The sequence below is a fragment of the Garra rufa genome, chromosome 6 (assembly GCF_049309525.1).
Source record: "Garra rufa chromosome 6, GarRuf1.0, whole genome shotgun sequence".
Taxonomy (NCBI): Eukaryota; Metazoa; Chordata; class Actinopteri; order Cypriniformes; family Cyprinidae; genus Garra; species Garra rufa.
This window is the reverse complement of record NC_133366.1, coordinates 26,332,867-26,348,585: the sequence shown is the minus strand read 5'-3', so window position 1 is coordinate 26,348,585 and position 15,719 is coordinate 26,332,867. Positions and strand designations below refer to the sequence as shown.

General features: G+C 36.7%; 1 protein-coding gene across 1 annotated transcript; it reads left to right on the top strand.

Moving 5' to 3' along the window:
* Positions 1–528: 528 nt before the first annotated feature.
* On the top strand, positions 529–15,719 carry as3mt (arsenite methyltransferase). The gene is made up of 11 exons (XM_073841557.1): positions 529–644; positions 863–902; positions 1,120–1,247; positions 4,667–4,817; positions 5,133–5,269; positions 5,431–5,500; positions 5,605–5,686; positions 7,819–7,950; positions 9,103–9,245; positions 10,660–10,791; positions 15,208–15,719. Exons 1-11 carry the CDS (start codon positions 631–633, stop codon positions 15,310–15,312), a joined length of 1,134 nt encoding a protein of 377 aa, XP_073697658.1. The 5' UTR covers positions 529–630; the 3' UTR covers positions 15,313–15,719.

Below are 15,719 nucleotides of genomic sequence, written 5' to 3'. Positions count from 1 at the left end.
TGTCTGCTTATGAAAAAAAAACATTTGACAGCATATTTACTTATTTTTTAAATCACTTTTTAATCCCCACAGCTTCTCGTTCAGTACGCCTGACAGCAGGCCCTCAATTCAAGAAAGATATGTTCATTGTCACAGTCCATTCAGTTTGTTTACGAACGAGATGTCCTAGTTCTGTTTGTTCACAAATGAAATGACTCGTTCAGTCAGTGTCGCTTCGACTCTCGGTCAGATTCGAAACACTATCGTTTAAACATGAGCGCATTTGTGAAGGTCCATCTACTAATGTAAATATTTTAAAACTCTCACTCGAATGCCACTTTCTCTTGGTATTTGAAATCAGAAACATGAACGAAACACAGCTTATGCTTCGTATCTTGCCTTCGAACGTTATAAGTCGAAAGCAGATATTAGGTCTAAGAGTCGCAGCTATATAAGACAGTAAGATTTTTTTTATTACACTATATTATAAATCATTTACTTCAGTACTTTATGCATAATCATCATGACTGTTCCTCCTTCAGCATTTATATATCAGGTCTGTGGGCTGTTTCATATTGCTCACTGATTGGCTGAATTTGTCAAGCTACGGAGGTCGAGAAAGGCTAAAACACATAACGCTACTCGTTCATCATGGCAGACGCCAGGTAAAACTTTTTATGTTGCTCATAATTCGAATATGTTAGATTTGATCTGCAGTGTGATTTAAGTTTGCAAATAACCGAGCTTTCATTTTATAATACCAAAATAGACTTTTACGTTACGTCGCGACAAGAGTCGCCCAGCATACATAACATAGGCAATTCTGTTCAAAACAAAGACAAGTGACGTTATTTTCAGTAAAATTTCTTCTTACTGTTTGTAGTAACAAGCCTGGAGGAGCAAGTGTCTACAATGACGTGAAGGTATGTTTTTTTAACACTTTTAAAAAACGAAACTGTGTTGAATTGTAAAGGCTGTATGGTTTATGTTGTATAACAAAATGAAAGTAACATTAGATTTTATCATCGCTTGTTATTTTCTACATCTCACATCGCAGCCAATGCACCTCACCGTTATAACATTAATATTTTGTTTGCGGGATTGTGTTAAACATGTTGTAATAATGAATCTTTAATACAGGAATACTATGGAAAGATACTGACGAAGACATCTGACCTGAAAAGCAATGCTTGCGTTCCGTCTGGCAAGCCTGTTCCTGCATACGTGAAAAAAGTGATAGCTGAGATCCATCCGGATGTAATTGCAAGGTGAGGTTTACTTCGATAAATGTTGTGATGATTTAGTTAATACATGCATACAGGTATGTGCTAAAAAAATTAGAATATCGAGGGAAAGTCCATTTATTTCGATAATTTGTTTCAAAAAGTGAAACTTGTTTGTTATATTAGTTCACTACACACAAAGTGAAATATTTCAAGCCTTTGTTTCAGTTTTAATGATTATGGATTAAAGACAAAAAAACCAAATCCAGTATTTCACAAAATTAGAATATCATGACGAAGCTCAACATTGTAGGCTCCCTGTGTTCCAATCTAGTCAGCTAATTAACGCAAAACACCTGCAAAGGTTTCCTCAGCCTTTAAAGTGTCTCAGTCTGGCTTAGTAGGCTTCAGAATCATGGGGAAGACTGCTGACTTGACGGTTGTGCAGAAGACCATCATTGACACCCTCCATAAGGAGGAAAAGTCTCAAAAGGCAATTGCAAAAGAAGCTGGATGCTCACAGAGCACAGTATCAAAGTATATTAACAGAGTGTTAAAAGGAAGGGAAAAATGTGCCTGGAAAAGGTGCACAAGTGACCGGGATGACCGTAGCCTTGAGAGGATTGTCAAGCAAGGGCGGTTCAGAAATCTGGGGGAGCTTCATAAGGAGTGGACTGAGGCTGGTGTCAGTGCATCAAGAACCACATACAGACGTCTGTATGACATGGGCTACAGCTGGAGAATTTCATGCGTCAAGCCATTCCTGAACCAAAAACAACATCAGAAGCGTCTGTGCTGGGCTAAGGAAAAAAAAAGTACTGGTCTGTTGCCCAGTGGTCCCAAGTCCTGTTTTCAGATGAAAGCAAATTTTGCATTTCATTTGGAAATCAAGGTCCCAGAGTCTGGAGGAAGATCGGAGAGGCATAGAAGTCCAGGGTGAAGTTTCCACAGTCAGTGATGGTTTGGGGAGCCATGTCATTTGCTGGTGTGGGTCCATTGTCTTTTATCAAGTCCACAGTCAACGCAGCTGTCTACCAGGAAATTTAGAGCGCTTCATGTAGCCTGCTGCTGACAAGCTTTCTGGAGATGATGATTTTATTTTCCAGCAGGATTTGGCACCTGCACACAAAGCCAAAACTACCAGTACCTGGTTTAATAGCCATGGAATAACTGTACTTTATTGGGCGGCAAACTCTCCTGACTTAAACCCCATTGAATATCTATGGGGTATTGTCAACAGGAAGATTAGGGAACAGAGACCCCGAAATGCAGGCGAGCTAAAGGCCAATATCAAAGCAACTTGGGCTACCATAACACCTCATCTGTGTCAAAGGCTGATCGCCTCCATGCCACGCCGCCTTGATGCTGTAATTAGTGCAAAAGGAGGCCCAACAAAGTACTGAGGACATAATACAGTACATTAACACACTTTTCAGAAGGCCAACATGTGTTTAAGATCGTTTTTTTATTGGTCACATGAAATATTCTAATTTTGTGAAATACTGGATTTTTTTTTTTTTACTTTAATCCATAAGCATCAAAATTGAAACAAATAAAGGCTTGAAATATTTCACTCTGTGTGTAGTGAACTAATATAACATACAAGTTTCACTATTTGAAACAAATTACTGAAATAAATGGACTTTCCCTCGATATTCAATTTTTTTTGGCACATACCTGTATATAAGATGTCTTTGAGTACAACTTAGCAACATAATGACATGGAACATAATGACTTTAATAAGCTCACAAACCATTTACAAACCACACTTGTAGTTTGAGTCTGAACTACTTTTTTTCCATGTTTTATGTTTCTGCCTTACGTTAAACTGCTTTAAACAGTTTTTTCACTTCAATCTTCACTCTATACACACACTATAATGGCAAAGCAAAAACAAAACTTTGTTAAAAAAATTCCATTGCATGACCTGTGGCAAATTGAATGAGTCACATATGTCTTAATAAAAGGTCATGCATATCAGAGCAAAAACCAAGCCCTGAGATAAAAAAAAAAAAAACCCTGCCTGTAGAGCTCGGAAACAGGATTATAGGAACTGGCAAAACTGACCAAATGAGGAAGATGGGCTTTCGTGACCAAGAACCAGATGATCACTCTAGCTGAAATCCTCGCTCATATGTAGATATAGGAGAAACCTACAGAAGGACAAACATCAATGCAACACTCCACCGATCTGGGCTTTATGGCAGTGTGGCAAGATTCAGTCTTTTCCTCAATAAAGACACATGCAAACACACTTGGAATTTGCAAAAAAGCAGGTGAAGGACCCTGTGAGACTGTGAGAAACAAGATTCTGTGGTCTGATGAATCTCAATTCCAAGCATCATGTTTGGAGGAAACTGGGCACTGCTCATCACCTGCACAGCCCTGGCTTAAAGACAACTCTGTGAATGTCCTTGAGTGGCCCAGCCACAGCCTAGCTTAGAACCCAATCAAACATTTCTGGAGAAAACCTGAAAATATATGTCTGCCCCCATCCAAGCTGACCGAGCTTGAGAGGTGAAGAGGTGAGGAGAAGAATGGCAGATAACTGCCAAATGCAATTGTTCAAAATGTGCAAGGCTTGTCACATCAAACATAAAAAGACTTAGGCTGTAAAGGTGCTTCAGCTAAGTACTGAGATAAGGGTATGAATATTTATGCAATGTTCTTATTTCAGGTTTTTTATTTTTAATAAATGTACAAAGTTGTGATTATTCTGTTTTTGCTTTGTCATTATGGTGTATGGAGTGTAGATTGATGTGGGGGAAAAAAGTAATTTAAAACAGTGTAACATAAGGCAGCAACATAACCAAACATTAAAAAATGAATGCCTTTCCAAGGCACTGTATTGTAAAATGTAATTTATTCCTGTGATGCAAAGCTGAATTTTCAATAGCCATTACTGCAGTCTCCAGTGTCACAAGATCCTTTAAAATTCATCATTTATCATCCTGATTTTCTGCTAAAGAAACATTTATTATTATTATCAATTTTGAAAGCTAACGTTGTGCTGCTTAATATTTTTGTTGAAACTGTAGTGCATTGTTTTCTGGATTTTTTTGATGATTAGAAAGTTCAAAAACAGCATTTATTTGAAATCAAATTTTGAAACATTATAAATGTCACTTACTGTCACTTGATCAATTTAATGAATCCTTTCAAAAGGAAAAACCTTTACATAAATCTATATATAAATTACATGCATACATTTCTTAAAACAACATATGATATAATGAAATAAGATGAACAGATTTCAAATATTTGATTGAAAAGCTCACTTTTAGATACTTTTTTAAAAATACAACTAATTATACGTTGTCTCATTACAGTTCTATTGTTTTATTCTGATGATACTTCCTAAACATTTTGACATTTAAAATTCTTTCCAGTTTTACATATTGCCTTTCACAATGATTCAGTAGTGACCCCTTGGTGGCAGAATAACTTGTGTCCCACCTCTCAGGTACTATGGCTGTGGTCTGGTGGTCCCTGAGTGTTTGGAGGGCTGCAGGGTGCTTGATCTTGGCTGTGGGAGTGGACGGGACTGCTACCTGCTCAGCCAGCTCGTAGGAGAGAAGGGACATGTCACAGGCATCGACATGACTGACGATCAGGTAAATTCCTTGAAAATGTTGAATAACAATTGAATGCTGTTATATGGACTTTTGCTACTAATTATTATATATGACAGATTAGTACACTGTTTCGCTGATATTTCAGCATGCTTTTAAAAGAAATGGCAAAGCTAGTAATTACAGCAGTCTTGATGTTTAGTTTTCGCCAAACAAATTCTGAAATTAATAATGATTAAATATTTGAATTGATTGACAGAGCTAATAAATGCATGTTTTTCATTTACTATCTTAAATGCATTTGGCATAATGACAAAAGCAGTGTATGTAAACTGTTTAGATGTCTTTGTTTTACAGCTTGAGGTGGCTAGGAAATACATCGACTACCACATGCAAAAATTTGGCTATAAAAAGCCAAACGTGAACTTTGCTCAAGGCTACATTGAGGCCTTGGCAGAGGCAGGTCTGGAGGAAAAATCATATGATATCATCATGTAAGCTTTCCCAGTTTCAAAATAATAGTACATTTGTGAAGAAAAATAACTTCTAAATTGTTTGCTGACACAAAACTGTTAGTTAGAGTCTGTTTAGTTTCCACTACTTTTTAGCATAAACAAGCAATTAACTGGCGGTTTTTGTTCTTTTACTTCAAAAGATCAAACTGTGTGGTGAACCTGTCACCAAATAAATCCAGTGTCCTGAGGGAGGCTTACCGTGTACTGAAGGTACCTCGATTTCAGACAGGATTCAGTTTCTTTATTTTTTAGCTCATTAACAAACAAAAAGATTTCAATATCAACATAAAGATTTCTATTTGGTTTGTGTTTAGGATGGAGGAGAATTGTACTTTAGTGATGTTTATAGTGATGCTAGAATCTCTGAAGACCTCAAGGCCGACAAAGTGTTATGGGGTAAGAAACTTTCCTTGAAAAGTCTTTAAAAAGGTCTTAAACAAATTAAGGCCTTAAAGGAGTAGTTCACTTTCAGAACAACAATTTACAGTTAATGTACTCACCCCCTTCTCCTCCAAGATGTTCATGTCTTTCTTTTTTCAGTCGTAAAGAAATTGTTTTTTGAGTAAAAGGATTTCACTCCATATAATGGGCTTCTATGGTGCCCCTGAGTTTAAACTTCCAAAATGGAGCTTCAAAGGGCTCTAAACGATCACAGCCAAGTCTTATTTAGCAAAACCATGGGTTATTTAAAAAAAAATATATATATATATATATATTTATATACTTTTTAACCTCAAATGCCTATCTTGTCTAGCTTGGCAAGACATGCAATTAAGTTTAAAAAGTATATAAGTTGTAAATATTTTTAGACAATAACAGATCGTTCCGCTAGATAAGACCCTTCTTACTCAGCTGGGATCATTTAGAGCCCTTTGTAGCTGCATTTAAACTGCATTTTGGAAGTTCAAACTCAGGAACACCATAGAAATCCATTATATGGAGAGAAATCCTGAAATGCTTTCCTCAAAAAACACCATTTCTTTACGACTGAAGAAAGAAAGACATGAACATCTTGGATGACAAGGGGGTGAGTACATTATCTGTAAATTTCTGTTTAGTTCTGAAAGTGAACTACTCTTTTAAAAGGTCTTAAATCGGAGCTGAAAGTCCTACATTCATAAAGTCATAGTGTTGTATGTATTGCTCAAAATTAAATTAAATCATCCTTAGTGTTTTGTCTTGTTTTCAAAATTACAAATATCTAAACATCTTTTAATCAAATACATTTACTGATTAAATGAAGATATAAAGTCTTATTTTCTGAGAAACTGGACAAAATTAAGTGTATGCCTTGTTTTAATTGTCTTGAGTTATTCATCGTTAAACATTTGCAGTGGAAAATTAGAAAATAACACTGCGAGAGAATATAAATTTGTATTATTTCTGTACTCCAGTAGCTTAGAAGACACATCATACAAAATGCATGTGATGTTTTACAAAAAAGATGTTTGCATATAGTCCAAGACAATAAAAATAGCTGAAATTATTAAAATAACGCCCTTTAGAAGTTTGGGAACCCTTGGTTCTTAAAACTGTGTAAAACTTTTTTTGATTTGTGGTGGTTGTTCATGTCCCTTATTTGTTCTGAACAGTTAAACTATGCAGAAAAATCCTCCAGGTCCTGCAGATTCTTCAGTTCTTAAGCAGGCCCTTCAGATTCATCCAACTTTTTACACTGAGGACAATTGAGGGACTCAGACACAACTATTAAAATAGGTTCAAACATTCACTGAGGCTAAAGAAGGAAACATAATGCATTAAGGGATTTTTGAATGTGAAAATCAGGGTAAATTGTACTTAATTTGTCTTCCAGGAGACATGCAAGTATCTTCTGCTGGTTCCGAAGGGCAGTACTAAATGGAAAAAAAAAGATATTACAACAAAATAAGAACAAATCTTTCATCCCCCGACTTTAAATGCATTGTGTTTCCTTCTGGAGCATCAGTGAATGTTTTAACCTTTTTTAAAAGTTGTGTTTGAGTTCAGATAGGGTTCAAAAGATGCTGGAAAACTGGAGAATCTGCAGGACCTGGAGGATTTTTCTCAAGAACAGTGCTTAGTTCAACTGTTCAGAACAAATAAGGGACTCATGAACAACCATCGCAAAAAAATAAAAAACAGTCGTAGATCATCCAGGTAACCACACACAGTATTAAGAACCAAGGGCTTCCAAACTTTTGAAGTTGGTTGTTTTAAGAATTTTTTGTCTTGTGGACTATGTAAACATCTTTTGTATAAAATATCTTACTCAGTACTAAAAAAATAACATGCATTTTGTATGGTCTCTCTTATTTTGTTAAAACTTTTTGCATATTCACAGATTCTGCAAGGGCTTCCCAAACTTTTGCATGCCACTGTACTGTGTTCTCTTACTTGTATTACTTACATTTTGTTTACTTGATCTCAAATTTAACATCATCAAACTTGCCGAAACCCTGCTTTCTAAATGTTGCAAGCTATGCCACTGTGTTAAATGTTACATATAATAAAATGACACTGATACAGGCTGTATTGGATGTATTGATCAGGTGAATGCCTCAGTGGAGCATTGTGGTGGGAAGACCTGATACAACTGGCTGAAGAGGTTGGGTTCTGTAAACCCAGGCTGGTTACTGCTAGCATCATCACTGTGGGCAACAAGGACCTAGAAAAACTGCTTGGTGAGAATTTTGTGTTAAAATATGCCACCTTCTAATGGTAAGCAAAAAATAATTAGCACTAGACTGTATTGAACTAACTTGTTTGTTTAACACTTGACTGTGTTTGCTGCACCCAAGAAAAACTAAATCTGTTTTTGAAACTTTTGTTGCTGGCAGAGCAAAAATAAGCATATTTTTGGTCAGTTTGTGTCTTGTGAGTTTGCCAGTGTATCAAAATTATTAGTAAAATTAAAGAAATAGTTCATCCAAAAAATGAAATGAATTTCTAAACCTGTAAAAATGTCTTTCTTCTGCTAAATGCGAAAGAATAATTTTGGTAACCAAACCGTTTTAGTGATTATTGACTTGCACTGTATTGGGGGAAATAATTCTTGGAAACACTTTACAATAGAATTAATTAGTTAACATCAGTTAGTTTACATAAACTAAGAATGAACAATACTTGTACAGCATTTTTCAGCATTTACTAATGCATTATTAAAATCACAAGTTGTGTTTGTTAACATTAGTTAATGCCCTGTGAACTAAGATGAACAAATAATGAACAACTATTTTCATTAACTAACATTAACAAAGATTAATAAATAGTGCAATAAATGTATAGTTTGTTGTTTGTCCGTGTTAGTTAATACATTGACTAATGTTAACAGATTATTGTAACGCGTTACCAGTTTCTTAAAATATCTTCTTTTCTGATCCATAGAACATAAGTTATACAGGTTTGTAATGACTTGAGGTTGAGTAAATGACAACACACTGGCTGAATCACAAGCATGCTGATTTTCACTCCAGCAACACTCTTAGTCTTGAGATGTTGGTTAAGGCAGTGGTCTGGGGGAAATTTCTTCTCTGGTACCAGATACCACATATGCACCACATGTGGGTTTTTGTACCTAAAAAAATCTTGTGTGTAGAACAGCTGAGTATCTGCCACTGAAAAAAAAGCCCTAGCTCTATTTCTTATTTGAAAATGGTTCCTAGTTCAGAATTTCTTTACCATACTGAAATTATATTTAAAAAAGCCCTGATACATTGATCAATTTAGAGGAATTACACTAAACTGACCATAATATGCATCATAAAGATGAATTTTATTTTTTTAACATAATTCTTATGATTGCGTTAGTTCATAGTTTCACTACATTTGTTTAGGTGACTACAAATTTGTGTCAGCCACATACCGGCTCTTCAAGTTACCAAAAGGTTCAGAGAAGAAGTCCTGTCTAGTCATGTACAATGGAGAAATTACGGGTGCAGAGGAAAGCTTCGAGTTTGATGCCCAGTATAACTTTAAGGTATGTAGCAGATCTGCATTTTTTTCTTCAACTGAGTTTATCATGCATATCAGGTCCAACAGTTATAATGAATGTTTTTGAATAAATGAATAGTACCGTAAGAGTAACATCAAAGTGGCTCAGCTGTGTTCTCCCAAAAATGAAAATTTGATGTTTATCTGCTTACCCCCAAGGGATTCGAGATGTGACTTTTTTCTTCAGTAGAACACAAACAAAAACTTTTAACTCAAACTGTTGCAGTCTGTCAGTCATATAAGTCAAAAAAACATACACAGACAAAACCAAATTAAACCTTGGGGTTTGAGGACATCCTCAAACCTCAGCCATACAACAAAAAGGTGTTATGCCTCAGACTAAAAGGCGTCAGTCACAGGACGAAACGGCATTGCGCCTCAGACTGAAAGGCTTCAGGTCTCAGGAAAAACGATGTCAGGTCTCATACAATTAAACATCGCACGAAACAGACACAGATTAAAATGTATCAGACAAAAATGCATCATGTGAGACGAACTCAGATTAAAGGAACACTCCACTTTTTTTGGAAATAGGCTCATTCTGCAACTCCCCCCGAGTTAATAAGTTGGGTTTTACCGTTTTGAAATCCATTCAGCCGTTCTCCTGTTCTGGCGATATCACTTTCAGCATAGCTTAGCATAGATCATTGAATCCTATTAGACCAATAGCATCGCGTTCAAAAATGACCAACGAGTTTCCGTATTTGTTGTATTTAAAACTTGACTCTTCTGTAGTTATATCGTGTACTAAGACCGGTGGAAATGCAAAGCTGCGAGTTTCTAGGCTGATAAGATTAGGAACTACACTCCCATTCCGGAGTAATAGTCAAGGAAGTTTGCTGCCGTAATATGGCCGAAGCAGGCGGAGTATTATCAGAAATGAGTTCCCAGCTAGTTTAGGATTTACAAGTGTGCTGCGTGGTATTACTGCTCCTGCTTGAGCCTTATTATGGCAGCAAACTTCCTTGACTATTACGCCGGAATGGGAGTGTAGTTCCTAATCTTATCAGCCTAGAAACTCGCAACTTTGCATTTCCACCGGTCTTAGTACACGATATAACTAAAGAAGATATATATATATATATATATATATATATATATATATATATATATATAATTTTTTTTTTTTTTTTTTTTTTTTTTATCTCTGATCCACCGCAATGTCCAACTGCCACATGTTAGAGACCGAAGGCTGGTGTAATGGCTGCTAGAAATTCAGCTGCATTATTAGAATAAATTACATAAATTGCAAACTGTAATTTGTGACAAATAAGTGAAGCCTTGGTGAGCAAAAGAAGCATCTTTCAAAAACATTTAAAATTCTTACCGACCCCATACCTTTGAACAGTAGTGTATGTTGTGAACAAGCGTGATTACAATACTTTATTGTGTTTCTCTAGGTAGATAAAGAGATGGAGGTGGATGGTGATGTGGCCAGCATCTTGAGCAGCTCCAGATTTTCTGAAGAATTCACATTTCAGCTTCAGGGGTTGAAACCCTCTGGCTCTGGTGGATGCTGGGCCAAACCCAAAGTAAGATTTCCTATCACATGCCTAATTTTCTTAGTCTCAGTCTATATTCAGTAATGCACTTAATATTATGTCACTCCTGTGCATAATGGTGCAATTAAGTTTCAGCTGTAAAAATTAATTTAGACTTACCACCAGCTTTCAAAATAACTACCAGCATTCAAAACATTTCATATTAGTTGCTGTAGTCCCATCAGCCACACAATGTTACCCAGCTGTACTAAAAATGCCTTAATTGGCCACTGAGGAATCCCTGCCCTCCCAAACAAAGAATGCCATCTTATCAGTGCTGCTAGTGATTCAGTCCTTTCAAACACAAGAAAGGAGTTTTTAGAAATACTTACAACACTTTAGCACAATTAAAAAAAATCTGACCTAAAGATATATTTTTTATGTGTATATATATCCCAGTTGCCATTGGAATTTAAATAAGCAAATACTGAAGAGTCAAGGATTGGATCATGTTTCTGACGTGTTAAATGTTTTGCAACAGTTCTTTTAACCCTAAATGATGCAGTGCATAGCTTTTTAGGGGCAGTTGTGGCCTAATGGTTAGAGAGTCAGACTTGTAACCCGAAGGTTGCGGGTTCGATTGTAGGTGGGGGGAGTGAATAACCAGCGCTCTCTACACCCTCAATACCACGACTAAGCGAGCAAGGCATCGAACCCCCAACTGCTCCTCGGGCGCCACAGCATTGGCTGCCCACTGCTCCGGGTCTGTGTGCACTTATATGGGTTCAATGCAGAGCACAAATTCAGAGTATGGGTTACCTTACTTGGCCACACGTCACTTCCTTTCCTTTCCTTTCCTTTCCTTTCCTTTCCTTTCCTTTCCTTTCCTTTCCTTTCTTAAACAACCATGTTGGAAGACATGGTACATATTCCAGTACGACAATGCCAAAATTCACCAGGCTTAATTTGTGACATAGTGGTTAAGTGAGCTTGAGGAATTGTTTTCTTGTATGAATTGGCTGCCACAGAGTCCTGAGCTTATAGGGTTAGTTCACGTTGGAACGACATGAGGGTGAGTAATTAATGACAGAACTTTCATTTCACCCGTAAAACCATCGTTCATCTTCGGAACACAAATTAAGATATATTTGATCAAATTAATCAGACACCAGATTTAATTTTGATATTTTTTTTCTCTATTGGGTGCAGGAATCTATAGTTAATTTATGTGAGTGGAGATAGCAAAATAAAGTAAATTGTGACATATTGTACCCAAAAATTCTTCATACAGTAAAATTTATAAAATTTGTGACCAAAAATGATTCAGACGCTTTAACATGACCATGTTTTGCTTAAGTGTTTTTTCCTTAATTGCTAATGCGACCTTTTTATACCACATACTGAACAAGACGAAAGGGTTACTCCACCCCAAAAGGAAAATTTTGTCAAGAATAACTTACACTCATGTTGTTCCAAACCCATAAAAGCTTTGTTCATCTTCTTAATTTAATCTAACACAATTTAAGATATTTTGGATGAAAACCAGAAGGTTTTTGGCTGTCCCATTGACTGCCAAGTAAATAACACTGTCAAGGCCCAGAAAAGTTTGAAAGTGGTTCAACCATAGTTTTATGAAACTACGAAAATACTTTTTTTACTCAAAGAAAAAAAAATAACGACTTTATTCAACAATTCGTCTCCTCCTCATCACCGTAGCACCATTTTCGAGAGTATGCACTGGGCGCAAACAGCAAGATTGTGCATTCATTGTGGTATTGTTTTGACAATGTCATGTGACATCACAGCATTTATTTCCATCATGAGTTGAATTTTTGGCTGCAATGTTGCACAGACAATCAAAGAGTCAACCCACTCTCTAAAAAGTTGACTCCTGCACATCTTTCAACAGCATTAAAGGGATAGTTCAGCCAAAAATGAAAATTCTGTCATTAATTACTCACCCGCATGTCATTCCAAACCCACAAGACCTTCGGTCATCTTCCGAACACAAAATAAAATATTTTTGATGAAATCCGAGAGCTTTTTGACCCTGCGTAGACAGCAGTGGAACTGAACATTTTATGGCCCAGAAAATTAGTAAGGACATTGTTAAAAAAAGTCCATGTAACATCAGTGGTTGAACTGTAATGTTATGAAGAATACTTGAATACTTTTTGTGCGCAAAGAAAACAAAAAGACAAAGAGGAACAAAGCTTTTACAGGTTTGGCACGACATGGAGGAGATTAATGACAAAACTTTTCATTTTGGGGTGGAGTAATGCTTTAAGCATTGCTTGGTAATTATATAATATCATTTTAGGTCAACCAATTGTGTACTTAAATTTAACAGCTGACTGCTTATCTGACATTATCAAGATGAATTAGTTCTGACACCGTTTAACTCTGAGATCTTGTCATATTTTATTACCATTTTCTAAACTAGTATATACAGTTGTGGCCAAAAGTTTTGAGAATTACATAAATATTGGAAATTAGAAAAGTTGCTGCTTAAGTTTTTATAATAGCAATTTGCATATACTCCAAATGTTATGAAGAGTGATCAGATTAATTGCATAGTCCTTCTTTGCCATGAAAATTAACTTAATCCCGAAAAAAAACTTTCCACTGCATTTCATTACTGTCATTAAAGGACCTGCTGAGATCATTTCAGTAATCGTCTTGTTAACTCAGGTGAGAATGTTGACGAGCACAAGGCTGGAGATCATTATGTCAGGCTGATTGGGTTAGAATGGCAGACTTGACATGTTAAAAGGAGGGTGATGCTTGAAATCATTGTTCTTCCATTGTTAACCATGGTGACCTGCAAAGGAACGCGTGCAGCCATCATTGCGTTGCATAAAAATGGCTTCACAGGCAAGGATATTGTGGCTACTAAGATTGCACCTAAATCAACAATTTATAGGATCATCAAGAACTTCAAGGAAAGAGATTCAATTCTTGTTAAGAAGGCTTCAGGGCGTCCAAGAAAGTCCAGCAAGCGCCAGGATCGTCTCCTAAAGAGGATTCAGCTGCGGGATCGGAGTGCCACCAGTGCAGAGCTTGCTCAGGAATGGCAGCAGGCAGGTGTGAGCGCATCTGCACGCACAGTGAGGCCAAGACTTTTGGAAGATGGCCTGGTGTCAAGAAGGGCAGCAAAGAAGCCACTTCTCTCCAAAAAAAAACATCAGGGACAGATTGATCTTCTGCAAAAAGTATGGCGAATGGACTGCTGAGGACTGGGGAAAAGTCATATTTTCCGATGAAGCCTCTTTCCGATTGTTTGGGGCATCTGGAAAAAGGCTTGTCCGGAGAAGAAAAGGTGAGCGCTACCATCAGTCCTGTGTCATGCCAACAGTAAAGCATCCTGAGACCATTCATGTGTGGGGTTGCTTCTCATTCAAGGGATTGGGCTCACTCACAATTTTGCCCAAAAACACAGCCATGAATAAAGAAAGGTACCAAAACACCCTCCAACAGCAACTTCTTCCAACAATCCAACAACAGTTTGGTGAAGAACAATGCATTTTCCAGCACGATGGAGCACCGTGCCATAAGGAAAAAGTGATAACTAAGTGGCTCGGGGACCAAAACGTTGAAATTTTGGGTCCATGGCCTGGAAACTCCCCAGATCTTAATCCCATTGAGAACTTGTGGTCAATCTTCAAGAGGCGGGTGGACAAACAAAAACCCACTAATTCTGACAAACTCCAAGAAGTGATTATGACAGAATGGGTTGCTATCAGTCAGGATTTGGCCCAGAAGTTGATTGAGAGCATGCCCAGTCGAATTGCAGAGGTCCTGAAAAAGAAGGGCCAACACTGCAAATACTGACTCTTTGCATAAATGTCATGTAATTGTCGATAAGAGCCTTTGCAACGTATGAAGTGCTTGTAATTATATTTCAGTACATCACAGAAACAACTGAAACAAAGATCTAAAAGCAGTTTAGCAGCAAACTTTGTGAAAACTAATATTTGTGTCATTCTCAAAACCTTTGGCCACGACTGTAGTGTGTAGCACAGTGTAAAAAGTGTGAGAAGTGTTGAAGGTGTCTAAATAAATTTTGGTTTGACTGTACATGAGTACATATTCAAATGATTGTTTGAGAAATAAAAAGCTAGGCATTGCATCAGTATTAAAAGAACTGTTGTCAAACATACAACATTTAAGAAGCATAAAAATCACTGCGATTATTCAATCTTAAAATCTTACATATTTGCTTGTTTAAATCCAGATGGCAATTTTTTTTTTTGTTATAAACAACTCTGGTTGTGTTGATCAAAGAGATCTGCCTGTAAGTTTTGATTCAAAACATTCCATAATCTTACTCAGTTCCTGAATGCAACCAGTTTTAACATGCCTATGATATTACGGGATGCAGCTGCGTAATAAATCTGTGTTAATTGAATACTGAAGTACTAAGGAACCAAACTGATGTCATTTATGAGAATCTTCCTCTCTCTTCAGGCAGTGTCAGTGAATCCCTTTGAGCTGGTCCAGCAGTTGGACGGTGCAAGTGTAACTCCTTCCACTGGGGGGTGCTGTGGAGACCAGCAATCATGCTGCAAGTAGCTCCCCCCAAAGTATTGTTTGATTTTATTCTTTAAAGAACACATGATTTGTTGCTAATTGTGACTGTGATTGTGTAATAATATATTACTATACATACTATTATATATTATTACTTTTATAATTTCTGAAAAGTATGACGACAAAGGAAAGCAAGATGAAATTTGAAATTGATCGATCTAGTGATATTTTTAAAATGTCTTCAATCATAATGACAAATGTATATCAACGACCTCACACAGGTATATATAGTTGCATAATCTAAAGTGTTCACCTGCCAGGTTTAATCTTTATTGTAATCTTTATTGGATTGCCAAACAAAAGCTAACTGAAAACACAAATGGTTTATTGAACTTTTGTAATCAAATCACTTTTTTTCTATTGCTGTAATAAAAATGTGTTTGAGTCGA

What these genes read in the sequence shown, in the direction of transcription:
- as3mt (XM_073841557.1), top strand. An exon ending in AGGCTTACCGTGTACTGAAG is followed by an intron (nt 5,501 to 5,604) that starts GTACCTCGATTT and finishes GTTTGTGTTTAG; the next exon opens with GATGGAGGAGAATTGTACTT. An exon ending in GGCCGACAAAGTGTTATGGG is followed by an intron (nt 5,687 to 7,818) that starts GTAAGAAACTTT and finishes TGTATTGATCAG; the next exon opens with GTGAATGCCTCAGTGGAGCA.